This window comes from Brachyhypopomus gauderio, unplaced genomic scaffold (assembly GCF_052324685.1).
Source record: "Brachyhypopomus gauderio isolate BG-103 unplaced genomic scaffold, BGAUD_0.2 sc98, whole genome shotgun sequence".
In the NCBI taxonomy this organism is placed as follows: Eukaryota; Metazoa; Chordata; class Actinopteri; order Gymnotiformes; family Hypopomidae; genus Brachyhypopomus; species Brachyhypopomus gauderio.
Window position 1 is genome coordinate 408,945 of NW_027506919.1, and position 27,398 is coordinate 436,342.

General features: G+C 47.4%; 1 protein-coding gene across 1 annotated transcript in view; it reads left to right on the forward strand.

Moving 5' to 3' along the window:
* klhl13 (kelch-like family member 13) overlaps positions 1-17,063 on the forward strand; it is a 26,273-nt gene extending 9,210 nt beyond the window's left edge. Inside the window, 7 exon segments of the mRNA XM_076992829.1 lie at positions 4,138-4,270; positions 5,467-5,624; positions 5,626-5,670; positions 6,059-6,784; positions 6,786-6,855; positions 11,638-11,751; positions 15,395-17,063. Of these exon segments, the coding sequence (XP_076848944.1) occupies positions 4,138-4,270; positions 5,467-5,624; positions 5,626-5,670; positions 6,059-6,784; positions 6,786-6,855; positions 11,638-11,751; positions 15,395-15,888 (1,740 nt within the window). The 3' untranslated portion in view covers positions 15,889-17,063.
* The last annotated feature ends 10,335 nt before the right edge of the window (positions 17,064-27,398 follow it).

Genomic DNA, 27,398 nt, shown 5'->3' on the forward strand with positions numbered 1-27,398 from the left:
GTGTGTGTGTGTGTGTGTGTGTGTGTGTGTGAGTGTGTGTGGTTATTGTTTGTGTATTTGTGAGTGTGTGTGAGTTTGTGAAGGTCATTATATAGTCTGCTGTCCTGTGAATATATTCAGACAGATGTTGTTGGAGTCTTCATTACCTCCATTATCATGCCCGTGGTGAGTGAGTGAGTGAGTGAGTGAGGGGGGGGCACTGATGCTATCTGAGGGAGTGTGTGTGTGTGTGTGTGTGTGCACGTACTGCACACAGGAGAAAGGGATTGATGGGGTGTAATCAGTATTAAAATTTGAGCTTGTGTGTCCTCACACAATTATACAATTTAATCAAACTATAATTGAATCAATCAGCATATGTATCAAAGCTACATTGTGTCTGTGTGGTTGTGCTCTAGTCAAAATGTCTATTCACAAGAGGGCTTCACATTCCAGTTCATTGGTTTATTGCAAGTGGGAGCTAATTGTACACACACACACGGGTCCCTGGGCTAAGAGAGCATAGTTAAGGTGGAGGAGTTGTAGTCGTGGTGCTGGTGAACATGTCTGCTTCTGTCCTTCCCTTCGTCCCTCAGCTGGTCTCCCTCCCTTTCTCTCCCTCCCTGTCTCTCCTCCCTGTCTCTCCCTCCCGGTCTCTCCCTCTCTGTCTCTCCCTCCCTGTCTCTCCCTCCCTTTCTCTCCCTCCCTGTCTCTCCCTCCCTTTCTCTCCCTCCCTGGTCTCTCCCCCCCCTGTCTCTCCCTCCCTTTCTCTCCCTCCCTTTCTCTCCCTCTCTGTCTCTCCCTCCCGGTCTTTCCCTCCCTGTCTCTCCCTCCCTGTCTTTCCCTCCCTGTCTCTCCCTCCCTTTCTCTCCCCCCCTGTCTCTCTCCCTCTCTGTCTCTCCCTCTCTGTCTCTCCCCCCCTGTCTCTCTCCCTCTCTGTCTCTCCCTCTCTGTCTCTCCCCCCCTGTCTCTCTCCCTCTCTGTCTCTCCCTCTCTGTCTCTCCCCCCCTGTCTCTCTCCCTCTCTGTCTCTCCCTCCCTGTCTCTCCCTCCCTGTCTCTCCCTCTCTGTCTCTCCCTCTCTGTCTCTCCCTCCCTGTCTCTCCCTCCCTGTCTCTCCCTCCCTGTCTCTCCCTCTCTGTCTCTCCCTCCCTGTCTCTCCCTCCCTGTCTCTCCCTCCCTGTCTCTCCCTCCCTGACTCTCCCTCCCTGTCTCTCCCTCCCTCTCTGTCTCTCCCTCCTGTCTCTCCCTCCCTGTCTCTCTCCCTCCCTGTCTCTCCCTCTCTGTCTCTCCCTCCCTGTCTCTCCCTCCCTGACTCTCCCTCTCTGTCTCTCCCTCTCTGTCTCTCCCTCTCTGTCTCTCCCTCCCTGACTCTCCCTCCCTGACTCTCCCTCCCTGTCTCTCCCTCTCTGTCTCTCCCTCTCTGTCTCTCCCTCCCTGACTCTCCCTCCCGGTCTCTCCCTCCCTGTCTCTCTCTCCCTGTGTCTCTCTTCCTGTCCCAGTCTTTCTGAAGGGACGCACGTCCCATCAATTCCATGGGAGGATCAGTGCAGCGTCTTTGTCCACAAAGACAGCTCAGATGACAGGCACATAAAGGGGGGCAGGCATTGGTTCAACAGGACAGTAACGGCTCATTTAATTGGCTCATTTAATTGGCTCACTGATTTAGGTTGATTTTATGTGCTTTAAAAATGCAATGCAACATTCATATGTGAAAAATCACGATTCTTCATGCACACACAAAGCGACTGCAAATCTGAATGGGACCATTAGGCAGACACATACTGACAGTTCCATGTTTGCATTCACACACACACACACACACACACACACACACACACACACGGTGTAAAGTCACTACTATTCTGACACCCGCACGCACACACAGACAGACACACCTACCATTTATTATTAGGAGAGGTTAATGGGGTGTTATATAGCACCACTCTGATTCCTATGTGTGTGTGTGTGTGTGTGTGTGTGTGTGTGTGTGTGTGTGTGTGAATGCAATGCATGTTTGTGTGTGTTTGTTGAGGTTTCTGTGTGTGTGTGTGTGTGTGTGTGTTGAGGTTTCTGTATGTATGTGTGTGTGTGTGTGTGTGTGTGTGTGTGTGTTGAGGTTTGTGTGTGTGTGTGTTCATCTATGGTAGCGTTTGTATTTTGTATCATGACTGAAAAGTAGGTCATCCACCTCCCATTACCATGGCGATATCATTGCAGTGTCTGAACTGGCACCAACAGCTTATAACGTACATTCTACACCCTCACACACACACACACACACACACACACACACACACACACACACACACACACTCCACCGTAATAAGTTCTGTGGCGCTGGTGTGAGTTCAGTTTGGCAGTTGAGTTCCCTGAATGTGGACATGCACTACAAATCTTCAGTAATATTGAGTAACAATTAGGGGTGACCTGCAATAGTCGATGATTCGACTATAGTCGACTATACCCCCTAGTCGACTATGAACGTCATAGTCGAATGTACCATTCTAACTGCATGGGGGTGCCCAAGGATGCTGCTAAGCATTAGTTGTTACATGAAATGTCTTTGTTTTCGTTATATATAGCCTTTTGTCAAATAAAATTATCCTAATTTCTGTTAATAAATATTTTTAAATGATGTGGTGCGCATTAACAATAGGCATATTCCTTACTACACATTAATAAATCACACCCTGCTGTTGCACAATCCAAATGAGCGGAGCTGAACACGCAACACAATACGCAGCATCTGCCCGAGATTATAATGGCTACAAAAAAAAGTGTGGGAGTATTTTGAAAAAGATAAAGATGAATCAAACAAAGTAATGTGCAAGTTATGTCATCAACGTCTTTCATTTCGCACGACAACAACCAACATGGCATACCATTAAAAACGCGTAAGGCAAAAAACAGTTCAGCCGTTTGTTGTTTCGATCGTGTCGTGTCGTGTCGTCTCGTCTCGTCACGGTGCGTCTCCGGCAAGTAGGCCTATAAACATTTTTTGTTGTGGTTTGCTTTTTAAAACCCCGTTACTTGAACCTTTCCTTATAATTTTTTGCTGTTGTGTGGCAATTTTTAAAAATATTTTCAGGCACATTTTATTTAAAATATTTTTGACATTTTTGCACAGTGCCTGTCAGACAGTTCGATATGCGCACTGACGGTGACTTTTTTTTGTTAATGTTCTCTAAACGTTTCATAAAAAAATATATAAGTAAATAAATAAAAGCTGAATAAAGCCAAACTACCATGTTTATTTATTTATCTTTTAGGTTTTTATTTTGAAGTGGAAAAAAGTCCTGAATGAGAACGAGATCCCGTTTAAGGGCCTCTAGATAAAAAAACTGATTTGACTATTAGTCGACTAAAGAGAAAATCTGACGAATCAGATTCGACTATGAAAATCCTTAGTTGAAGACACCTCTAGTAACAATACTTGTCGTATTTTTTATATTTATACTTGTAGTATTATTACTGCAAGTACCTGGCAATAATACACATTTTACTATCCAAGCAGTAGGGCTTTATTGGACCTGTGAGACAGTACTCCTTCTGCTATAGCTGACTGTTTATCTGGAGGCCTCTACTGCCCCCTGCAGGCCTGGAGCCACAGCAGGTTATGGTTCAGCGCTGTGAGGTCTATAAGTGAACACGTGAGTCAGTGAAAGGTGTAGTAATGGGGGAGTGTGTGTAATGACTGGCAGGCCTAGGGCTCGCGACCTGGTGCTCGACGAATTAGCTGCGAAATCTTTTATTCATCAGCCTCATGCTCCAGACACACACACACACACACGTGCTATGTCTGCAAAGCCAGCTTCTTAGCACATAATGTGAGTCAGGGTATAATGATGGAGTTTAATGACCTTGTGTGTGGTCGTTTTGTTGAGTGTCTTAAGACTGTAGGGTCAAAACCCCAACACCTACTCTAACTCATTCAGTCAGCCTTGTGGTCCTTTTTATGTACATTTGCATAAAAAATGAAAATGTATGCGTTTCCTGACCTTCTGGTCAGGAGGTTCTGGTCAGGAGGTTCTCTGCTCTCTGTTCAGGAGGTCTGGTCAGGGGTTCTGTTTAGGAGGTTCTCTGCTCTCTGGTCAGGAGGTCTGTTCAGGAGGTTCTGGTCAGGAGGTTCTGGTCAGGACACTTTCTTGCTCTTTCAGGGGTTTGACCAGTTGAGGATCGAAGGTTTGCTGTGTGACGTCACACTGGTGGCAGGAGACGGTGATGAGGCGTTTCCTGTGCACCGGGCCATGATGGCATCATCCAGCGACTACTTCAAAGCCATGTTCACAGGTAAGAGAACGTGTGTGTGTGTGTGTGTGTGTGTGTGTGTGTGTGTGTGTGTGTGTGTGTGTGTGTGTGTGTGTGTGTGTGTGTGTGTGTGAGAGAGATTCAGCGCTGCATCAGAGTGGGGGTGCTACTCACATGGGCTAGCAGGGACAAGAACCGGAGCATGCACCACTCTCAACAAACTGTGTGTGTGTGTGTGTGTGTGTGTGTGTGTGTGTGTGTGTGGTGTGTGTGTGTGTGTGTGTGTGTGTGTGTGTTTCAGCTCTATCTTCTTAATCTTCATGTTTCTTCACTACTGCCCCAGTAGAGAGAAATCTGATGTAAACATGGCATGACTCAGCCTCATTCAGACAGACTGGATACCCCAGAGCATCTCTCTCTCTCTCTGCCTCTCTCTCTCTCTCTCTGCCTCTCTCTCTCTCTGGCCTCTGCCTCTCTCTGCCTCTGCCTCTAGCTCTCTCTCTCTTCCTCTATCTCTCTCTCTCTCTGCCTCTGCCTCTTTCTCTCTTCCTCTATCTCTCTCTTTCTCTCTCTCTCTCTCCCTCCCTCTTGCTTTCTCTCCCCCCTATCTCTCTCTCTCTTCCTCTATCTCTCTCTCTCTCCCTCCCTCTTGCTTTCTCTCTCTCTCTCTCTCTCTCTTGCTTTCTCTCTCTCTCTCTCTCTCTTGCTTTCTCTCTCTCTCTCTCTCTCTCTCTCTCTCTCTCTCTCTCTCTCTCTCTCTCTCTCTCTCTCTCTCTCTCTCTGTGTGTTCTCTCTCAAGGCCTCTTCCATCACTTCTGTCTCAGCTGGTTGTGGGAGGGGTGTGTCACTATAAAGGAGCAACATGTCTGAGTGACACTGAAAACAGACCAAAATGGAGAGGAGCGTGAAGCAGGGCATGAAAGTGTGTGTGGTGTGTGTTGCTCATGGCCGTTAATATTTAAAGATGTGTCTTGATGGTGTTGCGTGTGTATGTGGTTTTATGTTCGGTCTGTTGTCTTGTGTGGATGCTGGAAACCATTCTGTAGTCTGACTCACCTCCGGTTCACAGGGTTTACTTCATAAGAACTCTCTCTCTCTCTCTCTCTCTCTCTCTCTCTCTCTCTCTCTCTCTCTATCTCTCTCTCTATCTCTATTTCCATCCATTTCTCTTTGTGTGCAACTCCTCATTCTCTCTTGCCCCTCCTCCTCTCCCCCCTCTCCCCCCTCCTCTTCCTCAGGAGGGATGAAGGAGCAGGATCTGATGTGCATAAAGCTCCACGGGGTCAATCGCATCGGCCTGAAGAAGATCATAGACTTCATCTACACGGCCAAGCTCTCGCTCAACATGGAGAACCTGCAGGACACGCTGGAGGCCGCCAGCTTCCTACAGATCCTGCCCGGTGCTCGACTTCTGCAAAGTGTTCCTCATCTCGGGGGGTAGGGCACCGCTCGCACGCTCGCACGCACGCACGCACGCTCGCACGGCCTTCACCTCCACACTGCCTCGAGAAACTGGTCAAAAATAAACACCGGAAAAAACTCTACTTGTGCAATCATGTCTCTCTCCCTCTCCCTCCCTCTCCTCTCTCTCCCTCGCTCCCTCGCTCCCTCTCTCCCTCTCTCTTCCCTCCTGGCTCTGACACACCTGGTTTTAGTCCTCAGCTGCTAGGTGGAGGTCGTTGTGTGTTTGTGTGTTTCAGAAGTCATTTCTGAGCTGGTTTATATGGGTTAAGAGGGGCAGGTTGTGGTCTATTCTGTGATAGCTGTGCTGATCAGCGCTGTGTGTTAGTATTTTAATAACTGCGTCTGTGTGGCCCCGCCCACCCCCAGGTGTCTCTGGAGAACTGCGTGGAGGTGGGTCGCATCGCCAACGCCTACAACCTGACGGAGGTGGACAAGTACGTCAACAACTTCATCCTGAAGAACTTCCCGTCGCTGCTGGGCACGGGCGAGTTTGTGAAGCTGCCGTTCGAGCGTCTGGCCTTCGTGCTGTCCTCCAACAGCCTGAAGCACTGCGGCGAGCTGGAGCTCTTCAAGGCAGCGTGTCGCTGGCTGCGCTGTGAGGACGGACGCATGGAGTTCGCCGCCAAACTCATGCGAAACATCCGCTTCCCGCTCATGAGCCCGGCGGACCTCATCAACCACGTGCAGACGGTGGACTTCATGCGCACGGACAACGCCTGCGTCAACCTGCTGCTGGAGGCCAGCAACTACCAGATGATGCCCTACATGCAGCCCGTCATGCAGTCGGAGCGCACGGGCATCCGCTCGGACAGCTCGCACCTGGTGACGCTGGGCGGGGTCCTGCGCCAGCAGCTGGTGGTCAGCAAGGAGCTGCGGCTCTTCGACGAGAAGGCGCACGAGTGGAAGGCCTTGGCGCCCATGGACGCGCCACGCTACCAGCACGGCATCGCCGTCATCGGGAACTTCCTGTACGTGGTGGGCGGCCAGAGCAACTACGACACCAAGGGCAAGACGGCGGTGGACACGGTGTTCCGCTACGACCCGCGCTACAACAGGTGGATGCAGGTGGCGTGTTTGAACGAGAAGCGGACGTTTTTTTCACCTTAGCGCGCTCAAGGGTTACCTGTACGCCGTGGGAGGGAGGAACGCCGCCGGGGAGCTTGGTGAGTGTGTGGGGGGGGGCGGGGCAGAGGGCGGAGTTGAGGGGGTGGGGGGCTGGGTGAGGGAGGGGCGGGGCTGGGTGAGTGGGGTGGGGAAGAGGGCGGGGTTGAGGGGGTGGGGGGCTGGGTGAGGGAGGGGCGGGGCTGGATGAGTGGGGGTGGGGAAGAGGGCGGGGTTGAGGGGGTGGGGGGCTGGGTGAGTGGGGTGGGGAAGAGGGCGGGGTTGAGGGGGTGGGGGGCGGGGTGAGTGTGGGTAGGTGGTGGAGGGGCAGGTTCAGCAGGGTATGTGTGGAATTTGGGGGGGGGGGCAGGTTTGACAACTGAGTGAATGGGGGGGGGGTTGAAGTGACAGTTTGAGAGAAGGAAGAATCAGGAGGAAGAGTTTTGATGTGACGCGTGGAGAGCTGCGGGAGGGAGCTGGTGGAGGAGTTTGACACGACGCCAGTCGAGCGCGGGGAGCTGGGAGGGAAGCGATTTGACGTGACACCCGTGGAAACGTTCTGATGTGATGCCTGAAGTGCTGGGAGAGTCAGGGGAGCCATTTTGCGGTGGCACCTGGAGGGCTGGGAGGGGGAGGGGGAGGGGGAGGGTTTCTAATGAAGACCTGTAAAGCAGGTGTGCTGGAGAGGGGGGGGGGGGGTGTTCAGATAGGGGGGAGGATTTTGGTGCAACACCTGCAGAGCGAGGTGGGTTAGAGAATCGCATCTCTCTGCTGCTGATGCATCTGGGATCTGCAGATCATCCTAAACTTGCCAAATCTGGTTCTGGTTCTGCTCCTGGTTCTGGTTCCTGGTGTAGCCCTGGGTCTTAACTGCACGTGTGTTACTTCGCTAATCAGGGTCTTGAGAAGCATCTGAGTGTGTGTAATAAGGTTTAGGAGGACATTGTGTATGCTGGCAGCCCTCCAGGGGCCAGGTCTTGGAGTTCCACTTATCTGATCCATTAGTGTGTGTCCCTGCGTCTGCATGGCCTGATAAACTCACCCCTCTCCATTCAGCTGTTCCTTACAAATAACGTCCATAAAAAAAAAAATTTCATGGTCATTGAATAAATGAAAATGAGTTGCTAGACTTGTTGAGTTCTAAGGTGTACCTTCCTGAAGATCAATATTTTAAACACGAAAATGTATTAACAAGCCAGTTTTGGATTGTATATTAGAGTCGCGTCTGGTACAGATTTCCACACAAACTCTCACATATATAATTCTGTCAGATTAGTTCTTCATTTCTGTCTTATTAGATCTACAAGCCTACGACGACATTGGTGGGGTGTAAGTGCATCAACATTGAGTCGTGTCAGATTATTTTGTCACATGCGTCTGCAGACGAGCAGTACAGACGCTGCGGTACAGACACTGTTAACTCTCAAGCCTAAGCCTCACATGGGTTGGGCTGTTTTTAGGCCTTGACGGATCATATCTGAGGTGATCTTCATGGATCATATAGGAGGTGATCTTCATGGATCATCTCGGAGGTTATCTTCATGGATCATATCTGAGGTGATCTTCATGGATCATATAGGAGGTGATCTTCATGGATCATCTCAGAGGTGATCTTCATGGATCTTCTCCGGCCATGCGCTTCTGTGAAGCGACTACACACATGCTACACATGCTGAGAAACAGACTGACCAATGGTTGCGTATGGGGCGTGTCCATGATTGACCAATTGTGGTGTGGGAGAAGGCGGGGACCTGTGAAGAATGGTCAGAGTGATGCAAAAACCGATGGAGAAGCCAAATGTCAAGATATTTTTGAAAATTTTAGATATTTTAGGAACACTGGGTTTTTTACATCCCAGAAAGAGGACATGTCCAGTGGTCCCCCGTGAGACGTGTTGTTCACCTGCTAATGTGATGTTTGCAGCAACTAAAAGTCCAACAATGACAAAATTAATGGTATGTCGTTTCATAAGTCATCGTGGCCTTCAGGCCATGAAGGAAAAAAAACAAACTGTTCCTGGATCAGTATGTGGGAGGCACCTTCAAAAGAATAAAACCACAAACTGTTCCTGGATCCGTATGTGGGAGGCACCTTCCGACGGATAAAGCTGTTGGTGCAGTAGTTTGTGTGGGTCATGGGTTTCATGACGCTCACCTGTACCACCAGCTCACGAGAGTTCTGAATGTTCTCGGGTCACCTAGACCTGCGAGGAACAGCACGGAGAGGTGGGTGAGGTTGGGGGATGTTCTTACGGGAACATACAGCCCTGCTCTCGGGGAAGGGCGGGAGAGAGACTGTGTGACAGGAACGTGTGGACATGCGTGAAGAACCAGAACACTCTCGGTACACACACACACACACACACACACACACACACACACACACACACACTCACACACACACACACACACCCACACACACACACACACACACACACACTCACACACACACACACACACACACACACACACACACACACACACACACACACACACACCGGTTCCTGGTGCAGTGTTGGGCCCACAGGTCCTGGCTCAACTCCCTCAACCTGTATTTATCATGTATGAAGGGTTCAGGGTTGGATCGCTGTATGAGTTATGTCCTTCCCCCCAGATATTGTGCATTTATTCATAGTAATAATAATAATAATAATAATGACAATAATCTTTTTGTATAGCATCTTTCATACATTCATGTAACCAATTCTTTTATTTTTAAGTCATGATGTCTTGGTTTTTTGCCATGTGGTTACTCCCAAATTCATGATGTCTGGTTTCGACTGTACAGGTTTCTCCTGTGAACTTGACAATCCACATTTTTACAGCACTGATTCAGGTTCATCCGTGATGAGGGACTCGCAGCAGTTTTACAGGTCCAGCGCCGTGTCTGCGTGCTGTTCGGTCTCATGAGGATTTTTAACATAATTTATAACAAAGCATATATTTGAATATCATAACATCTAATTCATAATGGAAGTGTGTTCAGGTCCTACAGTGAATTTGAGAGAACACAAATCATATCTCACTTCACACATCACTGGGCGAGCGTTTCATGTCACCTTCACAGGGGTCACTGCAGACACCCCGGGGGTCATCTGTCGGTTGCCGTGGTTACGTGTCCGCGGCAACAGGCAGAAGTGAAGGGTGTCTGGTTGGATGAAAGCCCCAGAGGAACATGGGTAATTAAGATTCCTGGGGTGCTGGGTGGAAAAGTGCGGAATGCTGAGTGTGCACACACACACACTCTCTTTCTCTCTCTCTCTCTCTCTCTCTCTCTCTCTCTCTCACACACACTCTCACTCTCTCTTTCTTTCTCTCTCTCTCACACACACACACACACACAAGGCGCATGTAAGTGCACACTCTCGTACACGTTCAGAATCAAGTGTGTGTTCATGCTTGGACAAATAAGCAAATAAATAACATTTATGCTGTCAGTAGACCACGCCCCTCAGATACCTCACCCCACTACACACGCTCACATAAATCTAATCCTGCACACTAGTGCAGCTAAATAAAGCATCAAGGGGTTATCCTCAAACACCTGTGACGGGTTTACACACACACACACACACACACACACACACTCTCTTGCACACTCTCTCTCTCTCTCTCTCTCTCTCTCTCTCTGTTTCTCTCTCTCTCTCTCTCTCTCTCTCTCTCTGTTTCTCTCTCTCTTTCTCTCTCTCTCTCTTTCTCTCTCTCTCTCTCTGGCCCCACTTCTACCTCACACTGCTGCTTACTGCTCCACTGCCCACGTTTCCATGGACCTTGTTACCATGGCAACCAGCAGCATGCTGGTCAAATGGGTTCCATTGCTCAGAATTGAATTACTTTTGTTTTCACACACACACACACACACACACACACACCCTTCACTTTGTGTGTGTGTTTGTGGATTTGCAGAGTCAACAACACGGCAAACTGCAGAGTTTGTAACTGAGAGAACCCGAGTAGCCATGTCCCCGCCCCCCACGATGGTCACATGACCCAGAGAATGACATGTCGCGTGTGACATCATCAAAGAGAGCAGGGTCTCGTGGGAACTCTGTCACACGTTCAGGACGGAGCACGAGGTTCCCATGGCAATACTCCGTTCTGAAGCAGGTCGTGCGTCTCCTGGTAGACGTCAGGGAACCGTTTAGTTTTCCTTGGGGAGGTTTTAAAATCATTTTTCTCTGAAGGTCACTGTCATTAGGCAGCAGTGTCTGAGTTTTAGGTCATCATTATGCTGCACAAGAGATTTCTCCGCTGGACAGAACCGGAGGTACTGTGTGATATTTTTCAGCTGTGAGGTCATCATTAGTGGACGGGCCTCTGGAGACTGGGCAAGCTGTGGTCATCATTAAGGGACAGCAGGACTGTGTAAAGAGGGCAGTCTTAATTGAGCTCGTCAGGCGGCAGGATGCGGTCATCTTCATCTCCAGCAGCTTCGGTTTTCTCGGCCGTGGTGATCACAACCGCTGACTCACTGTGGCGAGGCTGGATTTGAACAGGGGGCAGGGCTGAATAAATAACCAGGAAGTTGAAAGCTAATGACAGCTAATGACAGTTAGAGTATGTGTGTGTGCGCATGTGTATGTATGGGTGTATTTGTGTGTGTGTGTCTATACAGAGGTTGATTGAGCCCAAGGCCAGGACTGAACTCCTGAAAGTGTGTGTGTGCAAGCTCTTCTGCTTGTTCCAGATCTTTATCTGACTTCTCGCCAAGGATATTCCAGAATCTGTGTGTGTGTGTGTGTTTTTCCTTTCTGTCAATCCTTAAATTTTAAAGTGCTGCTATAGCTGTGCAGGCAGCAAACAGGGTGATACACACACACTCACCCTCTGTCTCCCCCTCTGCAGCGACGGTGGAGTGCTACAACCCCAGGACCAACGAATGGACATACGTGGCCAAGATGAACGAGCCCCACTATGGCCACGCAGGCACTGTGTATGGAGGATACATGTACATCTCAGGTACACACATACACACACACACACACACACCACTGTGTACGGAGGATACATGTACATCTCAGGTACACACATACACACACACACACACCACTGTGTATGGAGGATACATGTACATCTCAGGTACACACATACACACACACACACACCACTGTGTACGGAGGATACATGTACATCTCAGGTACATACACACACACCCCACTGTGTACGGAGGATACATGTACATCTCACGTACATACACACATACACACACACACCACTGTGTACGGAGGATACATGTACATCTCAGGTGCATACACACACACACACACACACCACTGTGTACGGAGGATACATGTACATCTCAGGTACATACACGCACACACACACACACAAACACACACCACTGTGTACGGAGGATACATGTACATCTCAGGTACATACACGCACACACACACACCACTGTACGGAGGATACATGTACATCTCAGGTACATATACACACACACACACACACACACATACCACTGTGTACAGAGGATACATGTACATCTCAGGTACACACACACACACCAGCCCCAGTTTCACAAGTGAAAGCTGATCTTATTGATGAAATCATTTGGCCTCAGAAGTCTGTATAGTAGAGGTGTGACGATACACTCAGCTCACGAGACGAGACACGATATTGGGTTCACGAGATCGAGATGAGTCGAGATTTTAAGAACACTAAAATGACAAATTATATGACTGGACAACAGACTTTTATTTAACTGAGTTACACGTGCATTTTTAAATGGTTTATTATAACTCTTAACATGCATTATGTAAGCATAAACTTTTAATAAACTTCTTCTTCTACAAATTGAAATTAAAATAAAATTTCATAAAAGTTAAAATTAAATAAATAAAATGAAATATTTCTCCTTTTCTCAATTGCAAACAATATTACAGTGAGTCCCCGCTTAACGACGGGGTTAGAGACTGAAAAGTCGGTTGTTAAGCGTGACCCTAGATTTAGATACGCTAAATTGTAAATATAGTAAAGAAAAAAACAAACAATGTTCTCGTGCATACAGGGCAGACACCGTATATACGTATACATCTTTGGTACAGCGTGAGAAAGAGTGATCGCGTTGCCGAGATGGGCTGCGCTGCCTCAGCTTATCGTACACAACACTCCAACACCAGCACTCCAACACTCCAGCTGCCACTGCTCCTCCGCGCATCGCGCGAAATAAAAAAAAAATCGGTCGTAACTCTGGTCCGTCGTTAACCAGACCTTTATTTTCATACAGTGTTTGCATAAGGTCCGTGTCTTATCAGTCACTCTCTTGCCATTTATCATTTCTGCCGGCTACCCAAAATGCTGCCAAACTAACGATTTGAAAGTGGCGGGTGCATCTTCAATAGTAATACCTGTATTTTCCGACATCATTCTGGCTGCTTGCTGGATCACAAATCTCGCGAGACAAATTTTTAACGAGAAATCTCACTGAGTTATATCTCGCGAGATCTCGTGATATGAGATCTCATCACACCCCTACTGTATAGGCTGTCAGGGTTAGGTTTAGGGTCAGGGAGTCAGAGTTGGGGTCAGGGTGTGAGTGTTGAGGTAAGGGAGTCAGAGTTGGGGTCAGGGTGTGAGTGTTGAGGTCAGGGAGTCAGAGTTGGGGTCAGGGTGTGAGTGTCGGGGTCAAGGTCAGGGAGTCAGAGTTGAGGTCAGGGAGTCAGACATGGGGTCAGGGTGTGAGTGCTGAGGTCAGGGAGTCAGAGTTGGGGTCAGGGTGTGAGTGTCAGGGTCAAGAGAGAGAGAGAGAGAGAGAGAGAGAGAGAGAGAGAGAGAGAGAGAGAGAGAGAGAGAGAAACGGACTCAGAGGAACGGAATGAAATGTCAGAGCTCACACTGATTCCACTGTGACTATCACACACATCCTGAACACCTGGAGCTGTTGGGTACTGGGCCACCATCAGGGGAGAGATGTGGCACTGAGTCCTGCACACACACTCTCCCCTTCCTGTGCTGTTCTCCCCTGCACTTGCACTCACTCACACACACACACACACACATAAACACACTCACACACTGTCTCTCTCTCTCTCTCTCTCTCACACACACACACACACACTCTCTCTCACACACACACACACACACACACTCTCACACACACACACTCACACACACACACACTCACATAAACACACTCACACACACACACACTCTCTCTCTCACACACACACATACACACACACTCTCTCACACACACACACTCTCACACTCACACATATACACTCTCTCTCTCACACACACACACACACACTCATACACACACACACTCACATACACACACACACTCTCACACACACACACACACACACACACAGACACACATAAACACACTCACACACTGTCTCTCTCTCTCTCACACACACACACTCTCACACTCACACAAATACACTCTCTCTCTCACACACACACACACACACTCACACACACACACACTCACATCTCTCTCCATCGCTGGTGTATATTTAGAATTTGCTGATCTTGTTTTACTCTGCCTGTCCTCTCTCTTCTTCTCTCTCTCATCTCTCTATCTCTCTTTACATCTCTATCTCTTCATCTTTCTTCATCTCCATCTATTTCTCATCTCTCTCTCTCTCTCTCTCTTCATCTTTTTCATCTCTCTCTTCATCCCCCTCTCTCATCTCTCCCTCAGTTCTCTGCTGGAGAGAAAAATGAGTGAATAGTGAAGGGAGGCATACGGACAAGAAAGAGAGAGAGAGGGAGGGAGAGAAGGAGAGAAGGAGGGAGGGGTGGGTTGGCTAATGCCCAGGTGCCTGATGGGATAGCTCTGCTCTTTATTTTCAGCCATCCCTGTAGACATGGCCTGTTTTCTTTTTTTTTTGTGTGTCCATCACTTCGTGAGTGTCTCTCCCTCTCTCTGGCTGTCTGTCTACGCACTTGTGTGTGTGTGTGTGTTGTAGATAGAGGTGCATGCATAATTTTTGCTGTTTTGCTTTGGTGAATTATAAAGGTGTGTGTGTGGTGAATTATAAAGGTGTTTGTGTGTGTGTGTGGGATCACAGGTTCAGTTAGTTGGTTACCTCTAACTCTGCAGTAAGCAGCGGTGCCACAGGTCTGTGGTGATGAGCAGCTGATCTGGAGTTTGTAGACCTGGAGCCCAGACAGTCTAGACAGCGGCTGCACATACACACATCCATCAGTAATACTGGAACCACTGCAGACAGGACAGACTGCCTGAATGGGACTTGAAAAGTGTGTGTGTGTGTGTGTGTGTGTGTGTGTTTGTGTGCGTGTGTGTGTGTGTGTGTGTGTGTGTGTGTGTGTGTGTGTGTGTGTGTGTGTGTGTGTGTGTGTGTGTGTGTGTGTGTGTGTGTGTGTGTGTGTGTGTGTGTGATACTCTGTGAGCATGCACCAGTGATTTTTGATGTGTGTGCGTGTGTGTGTAATGCATTGATTTATTATTTCTGCAGTACTCATTACATAAAGCCCATTATCTCTATAATATATACACACACATGCATCAAAAACTCACACCCTCTGAAGGCAGCAGTTACCTTAGTGTCTAAGCTGAAATCGTGTGTGTGTGTGTGTGTGTGTGTGTGTGTGTGTGTGTGTGTGTGTGTGTGTGTGTGTGTGTGTGTAGGCGGCATCACGCACGACACCTTCCAGAAGGAGCTGATGTGCTTCGACCCGGATGCTGATAAATGGTCACAGAAGGCCCCCATGACGACGGTGCGCGGCCTGCACTGCATGTGCACGGTGGGCGACCGGCTCTACGTCATCGGCGGGAACCACTTCCGGGGCACCAGCGACTACGACGACGTGCTGAGCTGCGAGTACTACAGCCCGGCGCTGGACGCCTGGACGCCCATCGCCGCCATGCTGCGCGGCCAGAGCGACGTGGGCGTGGCCGTGTTCGAGAGCAAGATCTACGTGGTGGGCGGCTACTCCTGGAACAACCGCTGCATGGTGGAGATCGTACAGAAGTACGACCCCGAGAGAGACGAGTGGCACAAGGTGTTCGACCTGCCCGAGTCGCTGGGCGGCATCCGCGCCTGCACCCTCACCGTCTTCCCGCCCGACGAGCTGGCCCTGGGGAGCTCGCCCGGCCGGGAGTCGCCCCTCGCCGCACCTTGAGACAGGCCAGAGGGGGCGAGAGAGGGCCGCAGGGAGACAGAGACAGAAATATGGACGCACGAGGACTTGATGGACGCACGGACGAGCTAATCTGCGTCTGCGTCTCCCTCTGTGGGCGTGCTCTCTCTCTCCCTCTCTTTCCCTCTCTCTCTCTCTCTCTCTGTCTTTCTCTGTCTGTCTCTCCAGGAAAAAGACAATGTTTGCACTCCCCTTCCCCTACAGTCCTGATGTGTCTGAGCAATGTCTGAGTGTCTGTGGTGATGCCCCGCCCCTCCATGGTGATGCCCCGCCCCTCCATGGTGATGCCCCGCCTTCTTGAAGACCCCCTAATTCCTCCTCATCCACCCTTTGGTTGGGCAACACCTGATTACGGGACGACATTCTGGTTACGGAACGACATTCTGGTTACGGGATGACATTCTGGTTACGGGATGACATTCTGGTTACGGGATGACATTCAGTACGTTTTTGGTTTTCTCGTTTGTTCTGTCTGTTTCGTACCTTCTTTGGCAGGAAGTACCTTCACTTGAAAACCAAGCAACTTTGCGATGTGGCGTCTACCTGACGTGTCTGGATTATCAGAATGCTGCCATCACCCCGACCTTCATGTCCCTGGAGTTCATGTACACCACCACCATCACCTCTCTCTCCACCCCCCTCTCTCTCCCTCCCTCTATCCATCTCTTTCCCCCTCTCTCTCCCTCCCTCTCTCCCTCACTCTCTCCATCTCTTTCCCTCTCTCTCTCCCTCTCTCCTTCACTCTCTCCATCTCTTTCCCCCTCTCTCTCCCTCCCTCTCTCCATCTCTTTCCCTCCCTCTCTCCCTCTCTCCTTCACTCTCTCCATCTCTTTCCCTCTCTCTCCCTCTCTCCTTCACTCTCTCCATCTCTTTCCCTCTCTCTCTCCCTCCTCTCTCTCTCTCTCTCTCTCCTCTCTCTCTCTCCTCTCCTCTCTCCACTGTTCCCCACTTCCCTTCCATGTGCATCATTTCCTGTGTGTAAGGAGGTGGGGCTAGTGAACCTACAACTTCAGGAAGAGGAACCAGATTTAAACTCAGGGGCTGGCCTGCCCCCTCCCTCCCCCACGGCGTTTCATTACTGTGTTCCTGCTATTGTTATCAACCATTAAGAAAATGGTGTTTTCTAAATTTAATAAACTGAATTTTGAGAAAAGTGTTGTGACTGTGTTTTAGAGTATCAACCTTCACTGTGTGTGTGTGTGTGTGTGTGTGTGTGTGTGTGTGTGTGTGTGTGTGTGGTGTTTTATGGGTGTATACAGTAGTCCCAGGTACACTGGAGTTCTGTGTGCGTGCGTGTGTGTGTGTGTGTGTGTGTGTGTGTGTGTGTGTGTGTTATGCGTGTATACAGTAGTACATGTACACTTTATACACTGAGTTCTGTATGCGTGTGTGTGTGTGTGTTATGCGTGTATACAGTAGTACATGTACACTTTATACACTGAGTTCTGTATGTGTGTGTGTGTGTGTGTGTTATGCGTGTATACAGTAGTACATGTACACTTTATACACTGAGTTCTGTATGCGTGTGTGTGTGTGTGTGTGTGTGTGTGTGTTATGCGTGTATACAGTAGTACATGTACACTTTATACACTGAGTTCTGTATGCGTGTGTGTGTGTGTGTTATGCGTGTATACAGTAGTACATGTACACTTTATACACTGAGTTCTGTATGTGTGTGTGTGTGTGTGTGTTATGCGTGTATACAGTAGTACATGTACACTTTATACACTGAGTTCTGTATGCGTGTGTGTGTGTGTGTGTGTGTGTGTGTGTGTGTTATGCGTGTATACAGTAGTACATGTACACTTTATACACTGAGTTCTGTATGCGTGTGTGTGTGTGTGTGTGTGTGTTATGCGTGTATACAGTAGTACATGTACACTTTATACACTGAGTTCTGTATGCGTGTATTTGTGTGTTGGCCAGGTGCGCTCTGTCTGCACCCAGCTGGTTGTCCGGGTGACTGTGCGGTCACCAAGGTGACTTCTGCTGTCTGGCTCCTGCCTGTGGGAGCAGAAACCCCTGTGAGAACGCATATGGTGGCTAATCTACAAAACCCACCGTTCTGTGGCCAACTAACCCACACACACACACCCCTTACGCTCCCCTCTGAAACTGTGTGTGTGTGTGTGTGTGTGTGTGTGAGAGAGAGAGAGAGAGAGAGAGAAATAATGGGGAACAATGCCCAGTTTTTCCACTTTTTAAGCTGTATCATCTGTCTTGAAATCTGGCCAAAAATTATATTTAAAATAAGAAAAATGAAAACGCAAACTCACTGCTGCTGTTTCTCTTCACATACATGTTTACAAATGAAATTAAAATTAAAACAGATTTTTTTTTATATAATATACCCATAATTGAAATGAAATGGATAATATAGAGAAGAGAAAAAAAAGTTTTGTGGCAGTTTGCTCATGAAATGAATTAGAACAACTAAATCAAAATAATGATAAAAATAATGATTACTCATAGCAATTGGCTAGCCTACATGTCTGACAAAATGAAAATGAACCACCAGCAAACTGGTACGTTGTGATTTTACTTTCATCACAGAGCACAGCAGAAAAAGCTTTCAATTTCCTTTGGGTTCCCTTCACATTTTACCTTCAAGTTTTTAAATTCACCTTTAATTGAGGCAATAAATAATATAAATATGGCAAATGGGTTTTTGTGTGTGTGTGTGATATTATTGATGGTATAATATCTATCAAATATGCAAAGGAAGGGCTACCTACAGTGGGCGACGGCTGGAGTCGTGGGAGTGGCCCTTCATTTGATTGGTTATTAGGTTACCAGGTGAAGCTCTGATTGGTCCACAGGGAAAGTCACGCGTCATCACATCGCGCACTAGGTCTGTTCCTAAGCCGTAATGGTGTATCCCTGTATCACAGCTTTAAAGAGAAGCTGTAGCATTGTTGGACTGAGTATCAAAGTATATATGTTTTGATATTCACAATTTAAGTCCTTTATCAACACACATCAAGTCTAGCTTAACAAACTATATCGGTTAGTAACCGACGGTTACCGATTACCAACTATTTGCCCATTTTGGATGATTAACAACATTCATTGACATAGTAAACTAATTTGTAGCAAAGCAAATATCTCCTGTGAAGTCAGGCTTTAGATATAAATATAGCTTCACAACACGGTCTATCTAGTCAACTCATCAGGTCTACTCTAGGATTAAGCAGGCTTGTTTATTTGTGCTTTCCCCTCTCCTTTCTGATCTTGCTCATTTTTAAAGGGAACCTATTTCAAACTGGGGGCGACATAATGCTAATGACTTCCTCTTGATTTAGCAAGGGGAGCCAAATGTGATTGGCTGGTTGACTGGGTTGTCTTATTTCACAGGTTGTGAGTTGAGAGACACTTCAAGAGGCCCAAATATACGTGCCAAACACTGAAATAATTTTTGTTTCCTTTACAAACAGCATTGTGCCTAACAACCACCACTAAAAGCAACCACGGCTGTCCAGGAACAGCAGAAGCGGCTGGGCTCCTGTGATTCTGGGCTCTAGCGACCCCTCTGGTCAGAGCACTGAATTACAGATCTTTTCAGATGTCACATGATGGCAGGTATCATAATGAAGTATTTGTATACTTCGTATTTTTATTTGGACACCACTGTTGAAAACCTTGTGTTTACTTTTATAATCAGTGATACTGGGTTTTTTTTTTTGTTTATGCCCTTATAATTTATAAGGATTAAATATTATCCTCTTTTGCAGGTGCTGTGTGCATTATTCTGGCTTGGTCTGAAGTAGCATCAGAACAAAACAACACAACCAAGGGCAGACACACATGCAAGAGCCTCAGGGGTGTGTGTGTGTGTGTGTGTGTGTGTGTGTGTGTGTGTGTGTGTGCGCAGAGGACAGGGTGGTAAAGAGGCAAGGTTGTGTTTTCTGGACAAGGTTGTGTTTAATGGGACACCTGTGACAACTGAAAACCCTGCAGTGACACTTGAACAAGCATCCAAATAGAAAGGCCTGGTGTCCTGTTGCCGTGGTCACCAGCGCATGCACACACACCAGCGCTTCTTCTGTGAGCAACCCACATAGATCCAGATCTGTGCAGCATGCTATGTAGGGGACTGTGTGTGCGAGTGTGTAAGGAACTGTGTGTGCGCGAGTGTGTAGGAGACTGTGTGTGCACATTCACACTTGTGTGATGCACATTATGACTACAGGTTGTTTTGTAGCTGCTATTTGTAAACAAACGTGAGCGGGGAAACCCCCTACACCCTTTGCGTAAGTACGTGTTGTGGAATAGCGTGACACGAGCTGAAGCATGAGAGAGAATCTAATGCCGGTTTCCATCCCGTGTAAGTGTCTGAGTTATGAAAGAACTGACCTGCTTCCGCAGCATATAGCACTGGGGATCAGTGGGGATTTCAACGTATAGCATGTTTCCGTTTACTGCTCATTTCCTGCAGGATGAAGAGTGAGTTGGCGTTCTTCTTCAGGACTTCCTGTTCAAACAGCATCCCAGAATGGGTCGTTCCTGAGGATTTTGACGTCATGTGAAATGCGATGACTCCTAAAGCACATACATGTGAGAGTGGTCATAATGCTCAGAGTCACTGATTCCTGTTATCGGTATCGCGATATCGCAAAGGTCAACATCACGATAACAAGCAATATATTGTGCAGCCCTTCTTACGAATTTCTTTCTTGCAGATTGAAGCAGCCGTTTGCTCTCACAGCCATGTACACTCGCAGGTGGACATCATCACTGTATGAAAAGCTTGAAGCAGTTTATTCATTGCAGTTGTTGAAGCTGTTGAAGCTATCAAGAAATGAAGCTGTAGATCAATGGATGCTAATGCTAATTCAGCCCACAGACGTCTGGATGTCAATCGCCGTAACATAAAATAGGAAGGGAGGAGGTCACAGTGCTTCCCCACCATGGTACTGCAGGATCCCAGAGTGATGGACTAATGTGGTCGTGATTAGTTTTGTGATTAGTTTTGCCTTAGTAAAGAATGCTGGTGTAGTGCGGTCAGGGTTGTGACATACCTGTCAAGTGTCCCGTTTTGGCCGGGACAGTCCCGTATTTTACCGCTCTGTCCCGGCGACGTCCCGTATTTTTATTTTCCCGTATTTGTCCCGTATTTTCAGTTTTCAATTTTTATTTTTTTAAAGCATTCATGTGCCGCTCCAAACAGAATTCTGTCACTAGCCTCGCAAGAACTGCTACCCAGACTACTGCAGGTAGCAGTTCTCGCGAGGCTAGTGACATAATTCTGTTTGGCGCGGCACATGAATGCTTTAAAAAAATATATAATTTAAAACTCGCGGGTTTAGTGTCGACAGTGGGAGCAAACGTGGAACAACAAATCAGGATTTAACGAGAGAAGGCAGTCCTGCCTAAAAAGCTAAGCGTACATGTAAGTACCTTGACGAATGTGACAGGGAATTAATTTTCCTAAAGAGGAGCATGAAGGGCCACAGCTACTCATTCTGTAAGATATCTAGCTGTGATTTTAGTGTCTCTCATGGGGGAAGGAACGATGTCCGTCAGCACGAACAATCTGCCAAGCACAAACGCGGGCTAAAGGCACAGAAATATGCCCAGGAGATGTCCCCATTTGTAGCTAGAAATACCACTAGAAATTTTAAATTTTTTAATTCATTTGTAGTTCAAAACATATTTGGGGTGTTTTTCTTCACTTTTGCCACTCCAAAGATGTTTTCGTTTCTCCTACAGCCTCGATTGCGGCTATATGCAAATAACTGATTATGCAAATTAGGCAATGACGTCATATACGGGAAATGTCCCGTATTTTTAAATACAAAACTTGACAGGTATGGGTTGTGAGGCCTCCAAACGGTAAAGTGAGGAGGTGAAGTGAGAAGAAGTGAAGTGAGGAGGTAAAGTGAGAGAAGAAGTGAGGAGGTGAAGTGTGAGAAGAAGTGAGGAGGTGAAATGAGAAGGTGAGGTAAGGTGAGGTGAGGAGGTGAAGTGTGAAGAGGTGAAGTGAGAAGGTGAGGTAAGGTAAGGTGAGGTGAGGAGGTAAAGTGAGGAGGTGAAGTGTGAGGAGGTGAAGTGTGAGGAGGTAAAGTGAGGAGGTGATGTGTGAGAAGAAGTGAGGAGGTGAAATGAGAAGGTGAGGTAAGGTGAAGTGAGGAGGTGAAGTGTGAGGAGGTGAAGTGTGAGGAGGTGAAGTGAGAAGGTGAGGAGGTGAGGTGAGGAGGTGAAGTGTGAGGAGGTGAAGTGTGAGGAGGTGAAGTGTGAGGAGGTGAAGTGAGAAGGTGAGGTGAGGAGGTAAAGTGAGGAGGTGAAGTGTGAGGAGGTAAAGTGAGGAGGTGATGTGAGGAGGTGAAGTGTGAGAAGAAGTGAGGAGGTGAAATGAGAAGGTGAGGTAAGGTGAGGTGAGGAGGTAAAGTGAGGAGGTGAAGTGTGAGGAGGTGAAGTGAGAAGGTGAGGAGGTGAGGTGAGGAGGTAAAGTGAGGAGGTGAAGTGTGAGGAGGTGAAGTGAGAGGAGGTGAAGTGTGAGGAGGTGAAGTGTGAGGAGGTGAAGTGAGAAGGTCTCCCTGCCAGTGTTTATTGCTCAGTAGATTTTAATTACAGGTGCCCAAGAATAAAATGTGAACATTCCCGTGAGTTTAAAAAGGCAGTCAAAAACATTTATAGGTTTGAAACAGCTGCGTTCTGGGCTAAACCAACAGTCTCCAGGCTGGGAAACTCAGACACAGTAAAACTCTTTTTTTGAGCTTCAACATTAAGTGGTAGAAACATTACCGTCTAGGGAACAGCTAACTGAAACGGACATGAGTAATGTGTCAGCTGTTCGTTCCTACATGACAGCTAGTTTATTGTCATCCAGTCTTATTTAACTGTCCTGTAACATGATGCATGCATGGTTAATTTGCCCTGTAACAGGAAGCATGGTTCATCTGTACTGTAACTGGATGCATGCATGGTTAATCTGTCCTGTAACAGGATGCATGCATGGATAATCTGTCCTGTAACAGGATGCATGCATGGGAATTCTGTCCTGTAAGAGGATGCATGGTTCATCTGTACTGTAACAGGATGCATGCATGGATAATCTGTCCTGTAACAGGATTCATGCATAGTTCATCTGTCCTGTAACAGGATTCATGCATGGTTCATCTGTACTGTAACAGGATTCATGCATGGTTCATCTGTCCTGTAACAGAATGCATGGTTCATCTGATGTGTGGTTATCTCTGCATGTTGGCTGCCCACTGACTGAGTGAGGGTTGTCTCCTCTATGAAGGTTCAAGTATGATTCTTGGATTCTCTACCTGCTCCTGTGATTCATGTGTCTGCACATTTCACGCACCCCCAGTTATACTAATGCAAACTTGAAAAACTCTAATAGAAATAAAGCTGCAATAAGAATGCCCTGGAATTGATTACAGCTGTCTGGGCGTGTTGCTATTCCATGTGGATAAGGGTGTGATAACTCTGTAATTGATTATTTCTGGCTCGAGGCAACAAGCATTCTAAACACATCGCTGTATTGATAAATGGCTAATTAGAATGGATGTAATGACAGAGGTTTGGCTGATTAGCATAATTAACGTTAAATATGCAGATTTACTGCATTTGTAATGAAAAAGCTGTGGATGTGTGTGTGTTCTTTCACAAGAGGGCACTTAACTAGGGTGTAGAATGAATTAATTAGTAGGATGGTGATTTAAAAAGCTTTTTAAGTTTGATTTTCTTATTTTTGTGATTTCTATCGGTCCCTAATCTGAGGCTTCACTTTGATCCTGTGTGTGTGTGTGTGTGTGTGTGTGTGTGTGAGAGAGAGAGAGAGATGACATGGTGGTGTCATGTATAAATACTCCACCACACATACTGTATCACTCAGCATTGACCAGAACAATGACTGCGTCCTGCACTTAGAGCTCTGCAGTGTTGTGTCCCTGCAGCTGCCTGTGAGGGGACAGTTACACCTCCATCTCCAACACACGGAGCGTGCTGCCCCTACAGTTACACCTCCATCTCCAACACACGGAGCGTGCTGCCCCTACAGTTACACCTCCATCTCCAACACACGGAGCGTGCTGCCCCTACAGTTACACCTCCATCTCCAACACACGGAGCGTGCTGCCCCCTACAGTTACATCTCCATCTCCAACACACGGAGCGTGCTGCCCCCTACAGTTACACCTCCATCTCCAACACACGGAGCGTGCTGCCCCCTACTGCCGTAGTTACTCTAGCGCAGACCTGGGCAAACAACGGGCCGCGGGCCACATCCGGCCCGTTGTGCGTCCCTGTCCGGCCCGCGAGAGGCCAATCTTAAATGAAACAAATATCTATGTCGTGCGTGCAATACAACTGTGACGCTTTCATTTTGAAAGCGCTACGTTTGTGTTAATTCCGTGTGGACATACCTGCGTGTGTGTGAGCTGTGCGAGAAACACTGTAGGTGATCAGCGACAAGTTAAGGCTGAATTTATACTTTCGGGAGTGAACGTTGCACCTCGCGCGAACCTCCGCAAACGGCGGAAAATTTACGTGACGAATTTTAATGGTGCATTGTGTTCCAGGTTTGAAAAGTGCTGTAATTTAGGCTAAAGTACTTGAAAATGCTTGAAATTGTAACTGTATTTCGATTCACAACAAATAGCTGACTGAACAGGGGGGTATTCCAGAAAGTGGGTAAGTAAACTCAGAGTTAACAAAAGCTCAGGTTTTCCGTTCCAGAAACCGAGCTTAGAGAGAACCTGAGTCAGCTGGGAAATATTGAAATGGACATTGAAAGTGCCGTAGAAGTGCTTTAAAGCTAGGTTTAAGCCAAGTTTATACTTGACGCAGCGCGAGGGTCCGCGCGGCGAAAATTATGTAATCGCGGTGGCGGAGGGTCTCACGCGCTGTTGATTGCGCTTCAGCGCAATGAACAGTCATGTTTGCAGGGTTCATACACCTTTATAAGGTGGAATTCAAGCACTTGTACGTCACTTTCAAGGTCCATTTCAATATTTCCCAGCACGTTAAGCTTAATTAAGTTAAATATTTATACATATATTCGAAATGATCCGAAATAATTCGCTTTTTTAATGGTTGTTTATTTTCAAAACGCCCAATCTTAACGTCTTCACGTTCTCTCATGTTTCGTCCTGGAATTACAAGAGGCTCGTATTTGTTAACGTAAAACAGGAAAACTGTTCATTCAGATGGTTATTTGTTGTGAAACGAAGTAGTTACAATTTCAAACATTTTCAAGTATTTAGCCTAAATTCCAACACTTTTCAAATCTGAAACAAAAAGCAACATTAAAATTGGTCAGGTAAATGTTCCTTCCCCTGTTTTTGAGGGGTGTTTCTTTATACCAACACACATCGTTTCGGAGAACACTGCACAGAATGTGATGCGGCAAGTATAAAGTTTGCGTGAGGTGGGCGGAGCCACTGTGATGACGTTATTATTGTTTGTGTGGCCCTCTGACACAATTCAGGTTTCTCATGTGGCCCCTTGTAAAAATTAATTTCCCACCCCTGCTCTAGCGTGTCCTGCTGCTTCAGTGGTACTACAGGTTTTGCACTGCATCATTTGGTAAGTCTGTTACACTCTTAATCACAAAGCTCTAAAGCATTATCTAAAATCTCTTATTTTACTTTCAGAAGGTTCTGGCTTAAAAAGAAAGGCCAGACAGCTGTGCAATGTGAGTGTGTGTGTGTGTGTGTGTGTGTGTGTGTGTGCGTGCTTGTGAGCAACCCATAAACAGCAGACAAGTAAGATACTGGAAAACAAAAACACTACAAGCTGTCTTCACACACAACGCACAAATTCTGATCCAGATTAACATAATTCTGTTTTAGTACGATTTAAAGATATTAAGGTCACATTTCACTCTTCGACTTTTACTTTTTCTCACCTTAAGATCTCCAGCAGCTGGTAGTTGCTTTAAAAGCTCTTGGACCAGATCCCTGCTGGGGTAATGCAGTGGATCTTTCAGATCTCTCTCTCTCTCTCTCTCTCTCTCTCTCTCTCTCTCTCTCTCTCTCTCTCTCTCTCTCTATCAGATCTCTTTCTCAGATCTGTCTCACATCTATCTCCCTTTCTTGTCTTTTCTGGTGGTGTACACACAGGCAGAGCAGCAGATAACTACAGAGTAATAACTCCATCCTAACTACTAGACCTTAAGGCGAACCAGTATGTTTGTGCTGAGCTGTTTTGTACTCGCCATGATTTCCTCCTCTGTGGTGTGGAGTTGGTAACCAAACGTCATTCAAACCGTGAAAATGTACCCAAGTTTTGCCCCTTGTGATCAAAGAGCGGGACGGTTCGTTCTCGTTTTCCGCTTTGTTATTTTCCTGTAATATAGGATATGTAGTCAACGACATAACATTCCATATCATAGTAACACTTCAGAGTTTGGCCTGTGATCTGCACGACGAGACATTTCAGACGTCTCGACAGGGCAGCGCATAACTGAATATATTAGTTCAAAAAACAACATTCTTCTGCTTAAACTTAGACACCGACTAACTCAGTAGATCCAAAAATCAGTTTTTTGTAGCCGTTCCAGCTGTATATTTAGGTATGCAGTGCAATGAAATAACATCTCTTCTGGATCGTGGCTCAGTATGACAGACGGCCGTGAGTGTAAACTGTAAATATGACATTCAGGACCAGTGATCCTGCAGCGCAGCGCCGAGCGGTGCGTGACTCCGCCTAAAGTAGGTGGATGAGTGAAGGACGTGCCGTATGATTGGACCACGCCGTGAAGGTGCAGCTGGGGGCAAGCGCTGTGTCGTTCGTCCTGTCCTTTTCATTACGGTGTAATTGGCCCAAACCGAGATGCCCAGATCAACACTGTGGTGCTTTCATACATATAACCGAGTGTCTCGTTACTCCCACCACTGATCTAAGAGCTTCTGAGGCGTGACGTGGCTGACTCCTGCAGCGCGTGAGTGAAGGAAGAACTCACGTGGGCGGTCCCCTGTTCTCACGTTTATCACGTGGCTGTGGATGCGAACTGCGAGAGGTGCGCACGAGAGGCGAAGAAGGCGAAGACGGTAGTTAATAAACGCGATAATGAACAGAGAATGAAGGTGTGAGGCGGATTGTTAAGACGTGAGTGGGAGAGGAGCACGGAGGAGCTTTTGGGTGGAGGCGAAGATGGATGGATGTGACTGTTTACTCTGTAATGGGGGCAGTCTGATGTTGATGCCATGTTGTAGGATGGTGTGTGTGTGTGTGTGTGTGTGTGTGTGTGTGTGTGTGTGTGTGTGTGTGTGTGTGTGTGTGTGTGTGTGTGTGTGTGTGTGTGTGGATTCAGCAGACTGACCTCATTTTGAAGGCACTTCTTCCAGTCAAAAATGTTCACACGACTTCAGTGCTTTGGACTCCAGATTAAGGGGGACTAGGAGATTAAGGGGGACTAGGAGATTAAGGGGGAAGCACCTTGCTGGAGTGATGTGAATGGTGAGATCTGCGGTGGCTTCCAGTTATGACAGGAACGTGGTGGGCATCTGTGTTTAATCAGCAGCCTTTGTGGGATTAAA